Below are 15,265 nucleotides of genomic sequence, written 5' to 3'. Positions count from 1 at the left end.
GTAAGCACATCAGGGCAGCATCTGTCTGTTGAAATATGTCAATCGGTATGAAATCAATTCCTGGGGCCTTGTTTTTTGCCAATTCTTTCAGAGCAGCTTGAACTTCTTTCATCACCACAGGCTTTTGTTCATACATTGTTTCATGAAATTTTTGTGTATCCACCAATTCCTTTTGATACAATGACTCGGGGAAAAGGGAAGGGTAAGAGAAGAAGGAATTCTGCCTTATTGGTTATAAAGCTCCAGGTTCATCCAATTGTGGATTCCATAGTCCCCCAAACACACGTGGTCCTTGAAAATGGTGTATAACTTCTTTAGGATAATTTTGTTCCAATAGAGGCCAGTTTGGGCTGCAGTGAGCTTTTAAAGATCTCCAATAGTGTCATCAGTGTTGTACTTAATGCACACAGACTTTCTTCCCCAGAGGGTCACTGCTGGTTGTAGCTGGAACCTGTTTAGAACTAGTGACGCCCCAGCCTCCAAGCTTAAACAGCTAGGCCAGAATACCACATCTTCTGATTTCTTGACTGCTGGAATCAAGGACATTGATTGGGGATCTAAGTAAAAGAATATCATTAACAACATCAAACTTTTCTCCATCTATCATGATTGATAGATATTGTTGCAGTGGTGAAGATTTTCATATTCTTTTTTTTTTTTTTGAGAATTCACATTTATTGAATAAGTGATGTTATACAACCTGGAATTTCTGAATTTCAAATAAGTTTAACCCTTTTTGCACATTTGATCTATTACCTTATAGAACCAAGAGGCTTGCTAACAGCCTGATGTTCACTCAGCAATGGGATGATATCCATATTCCATTGGCACTTTAATAACAAGTCCTTGGCGGCTTCTGTCATGTTCCACCAGATGGTCTATTGCCCTCCTTTCTGTACAAGCTGGGCAAATCGACTGGTGATGACGGGGGGAGGGGGGGGTGTGGTATCAATGAAGTGGTCCACACAGCTAGAGAGACAGTTTTCAGTGCGAGAGTCTAGGCAATTCCCCAGCTTTTCCACACACTTATCCCGACATAGTTCCATGAAACGATGCACCGGTACTATGAACTGTGCCTTCTGCTGTTCGGCCACCACAAAGCGCTGCAACTCCACTTCATCTGCTTCACCCAGCTCTGCCATCGCTGCCAAGCCTCGCCGCCTCCTGTCCGATTTTCATATTCTTGTTGTTGATATGTAATCCATATTGAAAGCTGCAGTCCTTAAACTTCTACAGCAAGAGTTTCAAGTCCTCTTCATGTCCAGCAAGCAAAATAGTGTTGTCTGCATAATGCAGATTGTTATGAGTCTTCTTTCAATCTTGATGCCACATTCTTTTTCATAAAGTCCAGCTTCTTAAATTATTTGCTCAGTATCCAGATTGAGTAAATATGGAGAAAGGGTATAGCTCTGACACACTTTTCTTGATTTTAAACCATGCAGTGTTCCCTTGCTCTGTTCCAACAACAGCTTCTTGATCCAGGTATTGGTTTCACATCAGCATAATTAAGTGTTCTATGATTCCATTCTTCTCAATATTAGCTATAATTTGTTATGATTCACATAGTCAAATGTCTTTGCATAGTCCATAAACATAGATAGGCATCCTTCTGGTATTCTCTACTTTCAGCCAAGATCCAGCTGACATCAGGAATGAAATCCCTGGTGCCATGACCTCTTCTAAATCCAGCTTGAACTTCTGGCAGCTCTCTTGATGTATGGGTCTATCCATATAGGGGTAATCTTCAGTAAGATTTTACTTGCATGAGATAATAATGATATTGTCAATAATTTTCACATTCTGTTGGAACATCTTTATTGAGAATGGGAGCAAATACAGACCTTTTCCAGTCAGTTGGACAAGTAACTGTCTTCCAAATTGCCTGGCACAGACTAGACATGAAAACTCTTTCATCAGAAGATTTCAAGAAATGTTTCAGAGACTGCTTCATTTATTTATCTTGTGACTGTTTTCAAGTTGTTGCTGTTGTGTGTCAAGTCAAAACCGCCCCATGGCTGACCCTCCTTTGGATTTCAGAGGTAGTTTAATCACCCAAGGAGGAGAATCCTTATCTTTCTCTGGTGGAGCAGCTGGTGGATGCAAACTGTGTTCCTTTGAATTGCAGTGTGGCTTCCTTACCTCTGGGCCACCAGAACTCCCTGGTTTACAGGTGGTGGTTGTCGTTATGTGCAGTCAAGTTGTTTGGAACTATAGCAACACTATGTACAACAGATCCAGGCCATGGTTTACAGGTAGGTCCCCATACATATTGAGGTTCTATTCCAACAACTCTAAAGTAAATCAACTCTTAAGTTGAATACCTCTTTTTTAAAAAAGAAAATATTATTATTGCCTTTTATTATCAGTATTTTTATAAATCTCATCTTTCAACATCTGCCAGCGAACATCTGAGAATAACATTAGCAAATTATCCACTTCAACATTGTGTCTAAAACATATTAGTAAGATAAGATATACCAAAATAAATGATCTTTAATGCAGGTTGTGGCTAACTCCAATTCATTTTAAGGAAAGGGCTACCTGCATTTGTTCAATGTCTATCACAGAGAAAATAAACCAAACTCATCACATCAGAGGTAATTCCAATGTGTAATGACCCTCCATCCTGTTTCCAGGCTGTAAATCTTTACAGGAGATTGCCTCCTCTTCCTCCTGCAAAGCACATAGTATATTCGAACGGCCAACCCTTTAGTTAGTAGTAGTTCAATATGTAGGACACTACGTCACCAGGGATTAGATAGAGGAAGGTCTGAGAAAGATGAAAGAACTTTATATTTAGGGAGAAACTTTTCTCCCTCTCAGGCCATCCTCCATCTAATAACTTTGCTCGTTTAGTCAGATTATTTTTTAATTCAACAACCAGTTGGAACAGGAAAGAAAAGAAAAAGCTCAGTCAATGAGAAAGATGTTTTTTCCCCAAGCTATGAAGGCAACAAGCATATACATCTGGGTCCATCTAAAACTTCAACATTTAATTAAAGAAATGGTAGTAGTAATAGCCCTAAATTTTTATAGGTCATGATTTAGGGCTTATAAAATGCTTTTGCAGACCTTGATTCTTTCCAACAGCCCTGTGAGAGAGACAGTAACAAATGTTTACTGGTTGCCTGTGGGCCTCAGCGGTTAGGTGATAAAGAGTTTATAATCCTGGAGTTTATCACCAAGAACTCCATGCCTTCCATGAAGTTCATAGTTAAGAGCAGAGCAGTCAAATAACACACAAGAGTTGGAAACTGTAACCACATCATCTAAGAGCACGCAAATAACAGAAACTGTAACCACAACAAATGCTTCAATGCCAAGGTTCATGCGGCTACAAGAACCTGGACTTCCTGGAGGAGGGGGTCACTGAGAATAAGTGGGATAACTAAACCAAGAGAGGAGGCAGGAGTGTTTTTCCAGGAGTGGAAACAGGAAGGGGGCGGGGAGAGAACAAGGTGCAAATGAGGAGTGGAAAAGAGCAGGTGAGTCTAGAAGAGACAGGAAAGTGGGGCAGGGGTAAGTGGCATGTAGGAGAGGATGTTATGTGGTACTCAGGGATCATGAGAGTTGACTTGTCATTGGTATAGGGCAAACAGACACTGAAGAATATTTTCATTTCTCTTCATGCACTTGAAAGGAACCCTGAAGGCACAGTGGTTAAGCATTTAGCTGCTAACAGAAAGGTTGGTGTTCCAGAAGCCAGAGTAAGAATCAACTGTAGAAAAGTACAAAGGGACAGGAGAACATCCCAATAATATTAATGGTGAATGACAGTCTCAGCTCCCTAGAAGAAAATCAACTTGTCTGTTACAGACAGACGTGAACTATTTATCCATCAGGTAGGAGTCCCATTTTGGTCACGAGATTGGGTAGAATCAATGACCAACTTTACATCAGAAGGATCTCTTTAATTATTCTATGCCCTCCTAAGATTTTCAAGATATATCTGAATGTTCTGCCACCCGTCCATGGGATGTTCAGTGCTCTTCTCTAACACCACAGCTCAAAGACATCAATTCTTCTTCTGCCATCCCTATTCATTATCCAGCTCTTAGATGCATAGCAAGTGATCAGAAAGACCATGGCCTGAATCAGATGCACCTTAGTCCTCAAACTGACATCATTCATTACTCCTCAATAATTTGGAGAGGTCCCTATTTGCAGATTTTCCCAGTGCAATACATCTCCTTATTTCCTTACTGATAATACCAAGGGTGTTAATTGTGGATTCAAGTAAGATAAAGCTGTTGACAATTTCAGTTTCCTCCCCATTCATCATGACATGGTCTGTCGGTCCATTGGTAAGAATCTTTGTTTTCTTGACATTGGGATGCAATCAATCCACACTGAAAGTTACATTTCTTTATTTCCTGCAACAAGCGTCTCAAATCCTCCTTACTTTCCGCAAGCAAAGTTGTCATCTGCCTAATGCAGGCTATTGAAGAGTCTCTCCCTTCAATCTTGATGCTATACTTCTCTTCACAGAGTCCAGCTTCTTGGATAATTTGCTCAGCATACAGATTGAATAGGTATGGAGACAGAATACTACCCTGCTGCACTCCCTTCTCAATTTTAAACCATGCCATGTTCCCCTGCTCTGTTCACATAACAGCCTCCTGGTCCAGGTACAAGTTCCACATGAGCACAATTAAGTGCTCTGGGACTCCCGTTCCTCTCAATATCAGCCACAAATAAATATATCTTGGAGAGGGTGCAGCCTGAGTGCTCTTTGGAGGCAAGAGAGATGAAGCTTTGCCACATATATCTTACCCATGTTGCTAGGAGGTGCTATTCTTTGGAGAAGAACATGATGCTGGGAAGCGTAGAGGGTCGGCAAAGGAGAGGAAGATCCTCCAGCAGGTGGATCGACACGGTGACTGCTGCAATGGGCTCTTGTGTGTCAGGAAGTGTGAGGATAGCACAGGATAGAACAAGGTTCAGATCTTCTGTTCCTAGGGTCGCTGTGAGTCGTACTCAACTCAATGGCACCTAACAATAACAACAACATAAGATTTTGGAAAAGTCTATCCACCAGGGTACATTTGCATAACAACTAATATATTGTCCTATTTTCCTAATGAACAGGCTAAATCATTCATCAGCATATGAGGCTCAAAAGCTTTCTGGCTACAGCAACAAAACAAAAGTGTTTCCATTGACTTTTGATCAGTGGGAAAATTTACCATGAAAAATGCCTAACTGTGTTTTTATGTTACTGTCAGGGGCATTTGAGTCGGCTATGACTCAGAGTGAGCCTATGAACAACAGATTTGAATCTGGTCCTAGCCTGTGCCATCCTTATCATCTCTGATATGCCCGAACCCATTGTTATGGTCACTGCACCCATCCATCTTGTTGAGGGTCTTCTTCTCTTTCTCTGACCCTAATTATTATTGTGATTGTGGCTGGTAGGTGCCATTGAGTGGAGTATGACTCATAGTGACACTACGAACAATAGATCTGAAGACTGTCATATCCTATACCATTCTAATCACCTCTAACAGTTGAGCACATTGTCTCAGTCTATCAAGTCATCTCATTGAGGGTCTTCTCCTTTGCTGGACCTCCACTCTTCCAAGTACAATGTTCTTTTCCAAAAAATTGCCTCTTCTAACAACATGCTCAAAGCATGTGAGATGAAATTTTGCCATCCTTGCCTCTAAGGAGGACTCTGGTTGCACATTCTCTAAGACCTGTTTGTTCTTTCAGCAGTCTATGGGATATTCAGTACTCTTCTTCAACACCATAGCTCAAAGACATCAGTTCTTCTTCTGTCACCCTTATTCATTGTCCAGCCCTCAGAAAGACCATGGCTTGAATCAGGTCTACCTTAGTCTGACATCATTGCCCTTCAAGGCTTTGGAGAGGTCCACGGCAACAGACTTTGCCAATGTTATAGGTCTTCTGATCTCCTGACTGCTAGTACCAAGGGTGTTGATTGTGGATCCAAGGCGAAATAGTTAAAAACGTCAATCTTTTCTCCATCTACCATGCTGTTGCCTATTTGCCCCAGTGGTAAGGATTTTTTGTTTTTCTTGATGTTGAGAAGTAATAATGCATATTGAAGGCTGTAATCTCTAATATTCTGCAGCAATTGCCTCAAGTTCTCATCGCTCAAGCAAGATTGTGTCATTTGCATAACAAAGGCAGGAGGAGGAGGTGGAGGAGGCTGTTGGTGAGCCTTCCTCTAATCTTGATGCCACATTCTTCTTCATGAAGTCCAGAGTCTCATATGATTTGCTCAATTTATGGGTTGACTAGGAATAGGAAAAGTATACCACTTTGGAACAAAACCTTCTTGAATTTACACAATTAATTGTTTCCTTGCTCTGTTCTGATAACAGCTCCTTGGTCTAGGTATGAATTTCATATAATTAAGTGATATGGAATTGCTGTTCTTCTCAATGTTAACTGTAATTTATTATAATCCCCAAAGTCAAATAACTTTGCATAGTCAATAAAACTGATATAGATGTTCTTCTGGTATTTTCTGATTTCTGCCAAGATCCATCTGACACCGGCAATGACATACCTGGTGCCATATTGAAATTCTGACAGTTCTCTCTCAATGCACTGTCCTAGTCATTTTTTATGATGTTCAGCATTATTTCTTTTGCATTTGATATTAATGATACTGTTTCATAATGTCCACTTTCTGTTGGATCACTTTTCTTGGGAATGGGAATAAATATGGATCAGGTAATTGTCTTCCTAATTTCCTGGCACACACTGGTAAGCAGGTCTAGGGCTGCATCTGTGAGTTGAAATATGTCAACTGATTAAATGAGTATACAAAACACGTAACAAGTACTTAATCCTTAGAATTAATAATAGCGTTAGAATAATAAATCTTCATGGCCAAACTTCATTACCTAGAGGCAAAAATGACAAGTTAATAAATTAGTATTTTGATTCTCACCGGTAATTATTTGCCTCCCTGCTTTGTCTTTTTTCCCCACCCATAAACCAACAAAAAAACTGAGAAAATATCCTAAATGAGGACATCCCATTGATTCCTGGGACCTTATAGGGTTTTTTTTACCAATGTCTTCAGTGCAGCTTAAACTTCTTCTCTTATCACCATTGGTTATTTATCATATGTTCCTTCCTGAAATATTTCAGTGTCAACTAATTTTTTTTTTGGTACAGGGACTCTGTGTCATCCCTCCATCTTTGTAGATGCTTCCTAGATCATTCAAGATTTTTTTTTCCTATAGCATCTCTCAGTGTTGCAACTCGAGGTTTGAATTCGTTTTTTCATTCTTTCAACTTGAGATATACAAAGAAAGTTCTTCCCTTTTTATTCTCTGACTCCAGCTCTCTTCACATTCCATTATTACACATTGCTTTGTCTTCTTGAGCTGCCCTTTGAAATCTTCTGTTCAACTCTTACTTGAGCCTCTTCCCTCTGTTTTGGCTTCCAGATGCTCTAGTGCAATTTTTGGTTTTATTTTATTACTTTTTGAGTGTGTACCATCAAATCAGATTTGACTGGTATGGAAGGAGATTGTCCCTCCTTCTCCAGCAGAGCATCTGGTGGATTCAAACCTCATATCTCTGGGATTGCAGTTCAGGCCACCAGAGCTCCCTGCTCTAGTGCAATTTTCAGAGTCTCTTCTGGCATCCATGTTCATCTTTTTGTGACAATAGCTCATGGCCACCCTCTTTCTCACCCTATCTCCAAATCCTTGAAGACCTGAGTACCTCAGACCAATATCTACTATTCTGTGGTCACATTCAATGTCCCTCAGGGTGCTCTCTGGAACCATAAAGTGCAACCTCCTTGCATTGATTTATCTGGGGAAAGGCATAGGGATCTAGGCAGGAGCAGTCAGGGAAGGATTTCTTCAGATTCTTCCCTAACGATAAAAGGCTTTCTTCCAATCCTTTCCTGATAAAGAAAACCCTGAGAGGGCCCTTGGAGCATGAGCAAACTTTGGAAAGTGGAGGAAAAGTGTGGCGAGGAAGCAGCAGCACACTTCTGAGACTGGTGAGACAACCAGCCGAGCTCCAGGAAGAGTCCACGTGAGGAAGTACTACTTGTGGATGCAAGAATAGAAGGAGTAGGGTGCGACAGACTTTAAATGCCAGGCTAAATTATCCTCCGAATGATGGGGAATCATTAAAGATTTTCAAACAGGAAAATGATATGTTGGAAGTGGTGTTTTTGGCAGATGAATCTGGTGCCCACACATGCTTTGAGGTGGGAGGAGACCAGTTAGGAGACCCACATAACAGACCAGATGTGAGCTGAAGAGCCTAGACTCAGGAGGATGCAGTAAGGAAACAAAGAAGCAAATCTAAGACATATTTCATATTTCTCCGGCAAGTTTAGGACTTGGTGAGAATGTGAGTTTGGAAGCATCAAGGTGCCCCTGACATGTCTAACCTTGGAGCCTGGTGGTAGAGGAAGAAGACGGTCACCGTGGGAAGTGAGGAAGGAGGGGAGGTGAATTCATGGGGCACTACAAGGAGCCTTTGACACAGGACATCCTCCACAATGGTTACCTTTCCAGATAAGGTTGGAGGGGGAGGCAACGTGGCTTTCACATTTCACTCTATATTTAATCTCTTCTAATGATAGGATTTTGTGTAATTTTTACCTCCCTTATTGTGCTTTTTGGTAATTTTAAAATAATTACTTTAATTCCATGTAGACTCCCAGAGTCTTGTTAACCCTTTGGAAGCCCTCTCTGCTGATCTGTTCCCCAGGCACTCAAGGCAAGGGGTGGAAGGAAGGAATTACAGTACAGTTCCTGAAAAAGATTTCATTAGGGTTTAGGTTCAACTCCCAGATCTGTGGTTTTCTCTGTTGGGGGGTCAGGGAGGCTTTCTTCAACTGTACTCACCTTCAATATTTCAATGTTTCCCTCCCTTTCTCCCCACTGCCCCCTGCTGGGCCCATCTCTATCCTTTAAAGTTTCAAATATCTTCATACTCCCATCCTCTTATCAAAAATTACAGGGTTAAGGTTGGAAAAACTGACCTTGAGATTTTTGAAACTGAAATACACCCAATCCAGCCCAGCCCAAATATTTGACTAAACCACAACTACAGGCCATTACACTGAGCTCTACAATCAGGTTTGTCTGGGCTCACATCCTAGCTCTGCCTCTCATAGCTGTGTGTTCTTGGGAAAGTTAACTAACTTCTCTGAGCGAGAACAGGAAATACTAGTATTTACCTCCAAGAGGTGTAAAGTGGGTTAAATTCATATGGAAAACACTTAACAAGTACTTAATCCTTAGTAGTGTTGTTGTGGGTTGTGTACTGTGCAGTCAGAGCTGACCTATAGCTGACACTCCAGTGGGTTTTCAGAGGCAGTTAATCACACAGGAGGAAATTGCCCATCCTTCTCCCATGGAGCAGCTGGTAGATTTGAACCTCCTGTCTTCGGGATTACAGTGAAGCTTCCTGCCATTAGGTCACCAGAGCACCTATAACATTAAAAGTAATTCTTCATGGCCTACTTCATTACCTGGAGGCAAAAATGACAAGAAAGTAAATCTGAACTTTGATTCTCACTGGTAATTATTTGCCTCTCTGCCTGTCCTTTTCCTCCACCCACAAAGAAATGACAGAACATTCTGAATGAGGACCTCCTGATTTCATAGCAGTCGTCATAACATTTATCTCATGAGCCTCAATTCCTTAATTTATGGATCAGGTGTAACAACACTAACCCCTCAATGTGTACACCCACAGGTTAGGCAGTCACTGGCACACAGCAGGGTCTCCACCAAGGTTCCAGCTAATGGTCAGTCCTCTCTAAGATCTTGCCTGCATGTGTATCCTGCCTTCGCATCCTGCTCCTTTGTAGCAATCACTGGTGACTCTACCTGCATCCTCCCAATTCCACTGTAAATTCTGGAGGGCAGAGGCAGGGACCAGACCTCTTAAACTGTAAAGGGAAGTCTTTCTCCTGAGCTCACCCCACGTTGACTTCCGGAGGGAGCTGTGTAAGAAATTCTCAAACCTCCTAAGTTCCAGAACCTGATGCACAAGCCAACAGCCCTGTTCTTTCCTCTTTCTCTCCCCTTTCCAAATTGTAGCAATAAGCCTATTCCTATGAACTGTTTCTTTTTTTATTTGGATTCAAAATCCCATTAAAGGGTCAACTGTGAGTGTGTTCTGACTTGATGGCAATGAGTTAAGTGGCCTAACCAGAAACTATCCCATCTACTCAGAGTTGGGTTCATCAAAGAAAGTTTAACGTGTTGACTCCAAACCATACCTGCCCCCTCTACCCTCAGCCTTACCCCTTTCCCACGAAAAGTTCTCCAGGAGTGGGGGGAAAAGTTCTCCAGCCACAGGAAAAGACCTCACCTGTACCAACCTGCTCCAGGGTCCATCTCTCCATTGTTTGTGGATCTTTGGCCAGCTCTCCATCCCTCTACTATAGACACTGAAGAGAGCAAGGGCACAGAGGGCCTGGGGCTCAGTGCTCACTGCCTTCCCTCCCCTAAAGGCCAGTCACCACTTAGGGCAGGGTCCCATCCTGGAGGAAGCCTATTCTCTTCCTATAAACAAGTACTCTTCCGCCTTCTCAGGTGTGCCATCCTCTCCCTGCAGCCCTCAGCCTCACTCACATCCAGTTACTCCTTCTCAAAAAAAAAAAGCCACGAAAGAGGAAGTGGACACATCTCAAAGAGTAAGGACAGAGGGAGAGAGAGCATCTCCAGGCTAGGGGGAGATACCGAGTGGGAGGAGGAAAGCAGAGGGAGCCAGGACAGCAGTCTGGGGAGATACTCCTGACACCAGCTCAGAGACTATGAGAGCTCTGCACACCCAGAACCTTCTAGTTTCCAGGTGCCAAGAGGGCTTCACCCTCTGACGGGGTCAAGGAGCTCAAACAGCTCATGTTCCCATCCCGAGACCCTCGAACAGGAACTAAACTGTTTTTCAGGAACCAGTGGAAAGCTCTCTCCTGAACCATGGCTCACTGTCTCTGTCTCTCTCTGCCTACCTTTCTCAGGATCCAGAAGTTTCTGTCTCTGTCTCTGTATTTTCTCCATCTTTGTCTATCTGTCTTGTCTTTCTCTCTCCTGTCCCTCTCTTGAGATCATTTCTTGGGCACTCTGCCTTAGGGCTCCCGCTCTCCAGTGTGTTGGAAACCTGACCTCCATCATCTGTTTTTTATATTTTGGAAACTCAGCTTCACTTCCTACCTGGGGGAGGTGGGAGTGGGAGAGCAGGCTGCTGGGCTCTGCCCCTCCCCCTTCCCCTCTGGATGGTCCTAGGCCTCATCAGCCCCCCAACCCCCAGCACCTTCAGCACCTTGCCCCTGAGAGGGCAAAGCACAGGCCTTCCCTGGAGGTCCCTGGTCGGGGGTCACAGAGGTGTGTCACGAGGTCTGGATTCTTCTTCACTCAGCAACTCACTGTAGAACTTGGGGAGGGGAGGGGAGGCTTTCTAAAGCATTGCTGGTTTACGGGCTAGGAAAAAGTGACATTTCCAGGCACAGAGAGTCCAAAAGGCTGAAAGATGTCACCCCAGGAGATCAGTCCTTTCTTCCTTAAGACAGTTGCAGACAACTAAGCTGTCTAACATGCTATGGACACATACATGCATTTAATATCATTATTAATGATGGGTGCCATGTATCAAAGGCTTATCATGTATGTGTCTTACATGTTTTTGCTTCAACTGGAAGTAGATACTCTTATGATCTCCTTTTTTGTGATAATACACAGAAAAGGTGCTTAACTTGTCCAGAGTAACTCAGCTAATGAGACTTGCACCCAGATTTCTCTGACTCCAAGACTCAAGCTCTTCACATTAAGGTTTCCAAGGGCTGAGAAGCATATTTTTAAATTGTTTTCTTTCAGTCACTCGTATACGTTTCAGTTCATAACAGTAATTAATTACCACTGTATGACGCCATTATTTACAACATCCTATCAAAACCTCTCTTTTCCTTTCCCCTTACTGAGAAATATATTTCATGTATTTCTTTTAGAGAAAAAAAAAGGCACAGGACTCTGAAACATAGCCTCAAGGTTCCAGAGGCCCATGTGCTCCAAGTGATAAGCTCTGTCTATAATTTACTGTTTTCTGGGAGACCTTGAAGAATGAGGATTCAGTGGGAAGGCAGAAGGAGGGCAATCTAGGTGGGAGCAGCCCTGTGGGCAACAAGGGGAAAATGCAAATGATGACTGAGTCAGGAGTGGAGCCTGGGTGTCCAGTTCAGAGCTGAGCAAGGAAAAGGGAAGAAGGGCTAGATGGGAGACTGGGAGCAGCGTGGGGTGATCTGAAGGCCCACTTACAGCTATTCTCCACAGGCTGAGGAAAAAGGTTGTTGTTGTTATGTACAATTGAGTCAGAACTCATAGCTGACCCTCCAGTGTGTTTTCAGAGGTAGACTGCCCATCTTTCTTCCATGGAGCAGCCAGTGGGTTTGAACTGTGCTTTTTTGAGTTGGCAGTACAGTTCCTTACTAGTAGGCCACCAAAAAAGCAGTTGAGTAATGCTTTCAATGTGTCAGAAAGAAAAGAGCAGGCATTAAAGAGAGAGGATGGGAGGTTGATCTGACAACCCAGGTAGCCTACAAGGATCTGACAGAAACAGAAGGAAAGGGGATAGATAGCTCAAAGAAATTTAGTGTTATAGAGTCTTGGACCATTTGCCTTAGAAAGATTGTTAATGACACGTGTGTTCGGGGTAGGGTGGGGAGTATAGGAGGAGGAAGCACAGAGGAAGGAGACAGTAGTATGTCCAAAGCACTGAGTGTTCACACAAAGGCTCTGGCCCTGGGCTTGATGTGAGCCCTGAATGTGATCTGGTGAGGACTTTGGTCAAGACTCCGGGTGAAGACAGCCTGTGAACTCCAAGCTGGTGCCACTGAAAACACTGATCTGTGAATGAGGGGGTTACAGAGCCTGCCAGGTCTCCCAGGGGTGTGCAGAACACTGACTAGGACCTGCAGCTTTTCATGTCTTTCAATCCTTTTGAATGATTCCTCTCCCTGGGTGGGAAAAAAAAAAGACAAACAAGCAAATTTTGGTTAGGAGCTGCCTATTCAGAAACTCTAATCTGTTCAGAACATCCAATCCTTTTCTTTCAGAGCCCAAAAACCTACTACCATCTCAGATTGTATACGTCTGGGTGTCTGAGAGGGAGTGAGGGAGACAGAATGAGTGTGAGACAGGAAAGGTCTTTGTTCCTGTGTGTGTGTGTGTGTGCACTGTGGGTACATTTGTGACTCTTTCTCAGACTCTGTGTGTGTTGAACTTCCAAACCATAACAGAAACACTGAAGCTTGGCAAAGATATCACTGGAATAATTATCTAATTTTGGAACATGTTATTATAATACCTACACGATGTGTAACGAATTCAACAATGTTCACGTTATATTCACCAACTCTGAGCTGGAGACCCACCATGCCAGTCCTTTCCTCCCGGGAGGCATCTCCAAGACCCCAGAGTAGCACAGGCCCCAGAGAAAGCACTTTAAGAAAGTCCCTGTGTTTCCCACAACAGCTTCCTCCGGGCTTATAAATTTGGGAAGTTAATAGGGGGAAATCACTGGAAGAAGGACAGAGCCCAGCTTGGGACAGCAACTATAGTAAAAACACCCTCATCCTCATCCTCAGAGGAGGCCTTGAAAGCCGGTGAGGAAAAAGCAGTCATATTGGGGTCACAGACACAGACAGGCCCTGATTCAGCTGTGGACCAGGGAGCCATACAGGGACCAGCTCCCTCCTTCCCCAGGGGGCTCAATTGGACTGAGGCTGAGTGCGAGGGAAATGTTTGCTGTTTGCTGCAGCTCCCTGTTGACTTTAGCCAGTAGCTCTGTTTACAAACCCAGGTTGGTTTTCCCAGCACAGTTAATTAGACCAAAGACATCTGGTGTGAGGGCTGGGGAGGGCATCTGCTGGAAGCCTTCCCCCACACCGTGCAGAAATGGGCCAGCGCAGGGCACAACAGTTAAACAGGACCAGACTGGACTCCTCCAGTCCAGGGCTTTCAAGGCTTCCCTCACCCAGCCTCTCCCAAAAGAGGCTGCAAAATTAGGTTCCACCTCAGCTTTCCAAACTTAAGAGGAAATCAGTGCTGGAAGCCTCTACCTCAGTAAGGTGACAGGCTGGGGTTCAAGGATTCATTCTACTCCCCTATCCTCACATATCCCAAAGAACAACAGGTTGGTAATTTCTGTTCTCTCTCATCAGAGACCCCACATTCTGTGTAAAAAGCCAGGAAAGAGGGGAACTTCCCATCTTTGGAAAACACCCCTCCCTCGGCCCCCTGCCAGTCTGACACCTGCTGTGCGGAGAGACAGTGATCAGTCCAGACCCAGAGGGAGGAGGAAGCTCCCTCAACTCTTTCCCGGACTAAGGCTGGGAAGGTGAAACTGTCCATCCGAGGGGACAGTTTCAGGGTGGAGGGGCAGCGAAAGCTGAGAGGGGGAGGGGCGGGGCAGCGGCTTATCTCTCCCAGGAGGGGGGAGCTCACTCCAAACAGCTAATGCACTGGCGTGTGAACGCCCCTCAATTAGCACTAATGATGCAATCAGGATGGGAGGGGAAGGGACTAGAGGTTCTGGGAGAATCAGGATCCATACACACACACACTCACTCATTCTTCCTCCCACACTGCGGCCCCTCAACCACGCAGAGTCCCACACTGCACAGTGTGGACCATGCAAGCCCATGGCACACGTGCACTGTGCAAATTACGAGCATGCAGATGGTTCGTGATCCGTGGCTGACCTCGTCAGACAGCGGGGATCCCGAGGAGGGGGCACATTCCTGGCTAGATATTGGAAGCTTCAGGGACAAGAAAATTCTAAGACCTTGGTAAAGGCAGTTTAGAAAGGTTTCTCGGGAAACGTCTCGACATTCCCTGGCTCTCGGAGTCCGTCCCACGCGCGCTCGCAGGTGCCAGGCACGCCTCCCCACGCCCCGGCCGCCCTGGCACCCAAAGCCCGGCTAGGAGCCGCCACCCTCAGTCCCCCGCGGGGCGGGACCCACACGCAGCTCGCGCGCCGAGCCCGCCCCGGGGCCCGGGTTCCGGAGGGGAGCCTCAGGATTCCCCCGGCGCTGCACCAGGGCCTGGCGGCCCGCCCCTCGGAGCCGTTACCCGGCTCATCCCTTTATCCTCTGCCTGCCCCGCCTGCCCCGCTCCGTTATCCGCCTGCCGTCCCGTTATCCGGCCTCCCGACCCCGCTCTCCGGCCTCCAGCCCGTCGCGCCCTCCCCCTCTCTGCGGCCCGAGCTCCGGGGGCCTGAGCCGCCTCCGCGCTGCTTCCCAGGCCGGGCGGCC

At 44.8% G+C, this 15,265-nt stretch overlaps 1 protein-coding gene across 1 annotated transcript; it reads right to left on the bottom strand.

The window, feature by feature from the left end:
• Positions 1-878: 878 nt before the first annotated feature.
• On the bottom strand, positions 879-4,495 carry LOC102865200 (mitochondrial import inner membrane translocase subunit Tim8 B-like). The gene is made up of 2 exons (XM_006882328.1): positions 4,477-4,495; positions 879-1,144 (listed from the first exon to the last, which is right to left on the bottom strand). The coding sequence occupies exon 2, from the start codon at positions 1,140-1,142 to the stop codon at positions 879-881; it is 264 nt and encodes an 87-aa protein (XP_006882390.1). The 5' UTR covers positions 1,143-1,144; positions 4,477-4,495.
• Between the last annotated feature and the right edge of the window lie 10,770 nt (positions 4,496-15,265).

This window comes from Elephantulus edwardii, unplaced genomic scaffold, assembly GCF_000299155.1.
Source record: "Elephantulus edwardii isolate Elephantulus edwardi_28Jun2011 unplaced genomic scaffold, EleEdw1.0 scaffold00019, whole genome shotgun sequence".
Taxonomy (NCBI): Eukaryota; Metazoa; Chordata; class Mammalia; order Macroscelidea; family Macroscelididae; genus Elephantulus; species Elephantulus edwardii.
Note: the sequence above shows the minus strand (reverse complement) of the source record. Positions and strands in the feature narration are given on the sequence as shown.

Bases quoted from the DNA above. Each gene is read 5' to 3' on its own strand.
- LOC102865200 (XM_006882328.1), bottom strand. From the start codon at position 1,142: ATGGCAGAGCTGGGTGAAGCAGATGAAGTGGAGTTGCAGCGCTTTGTG.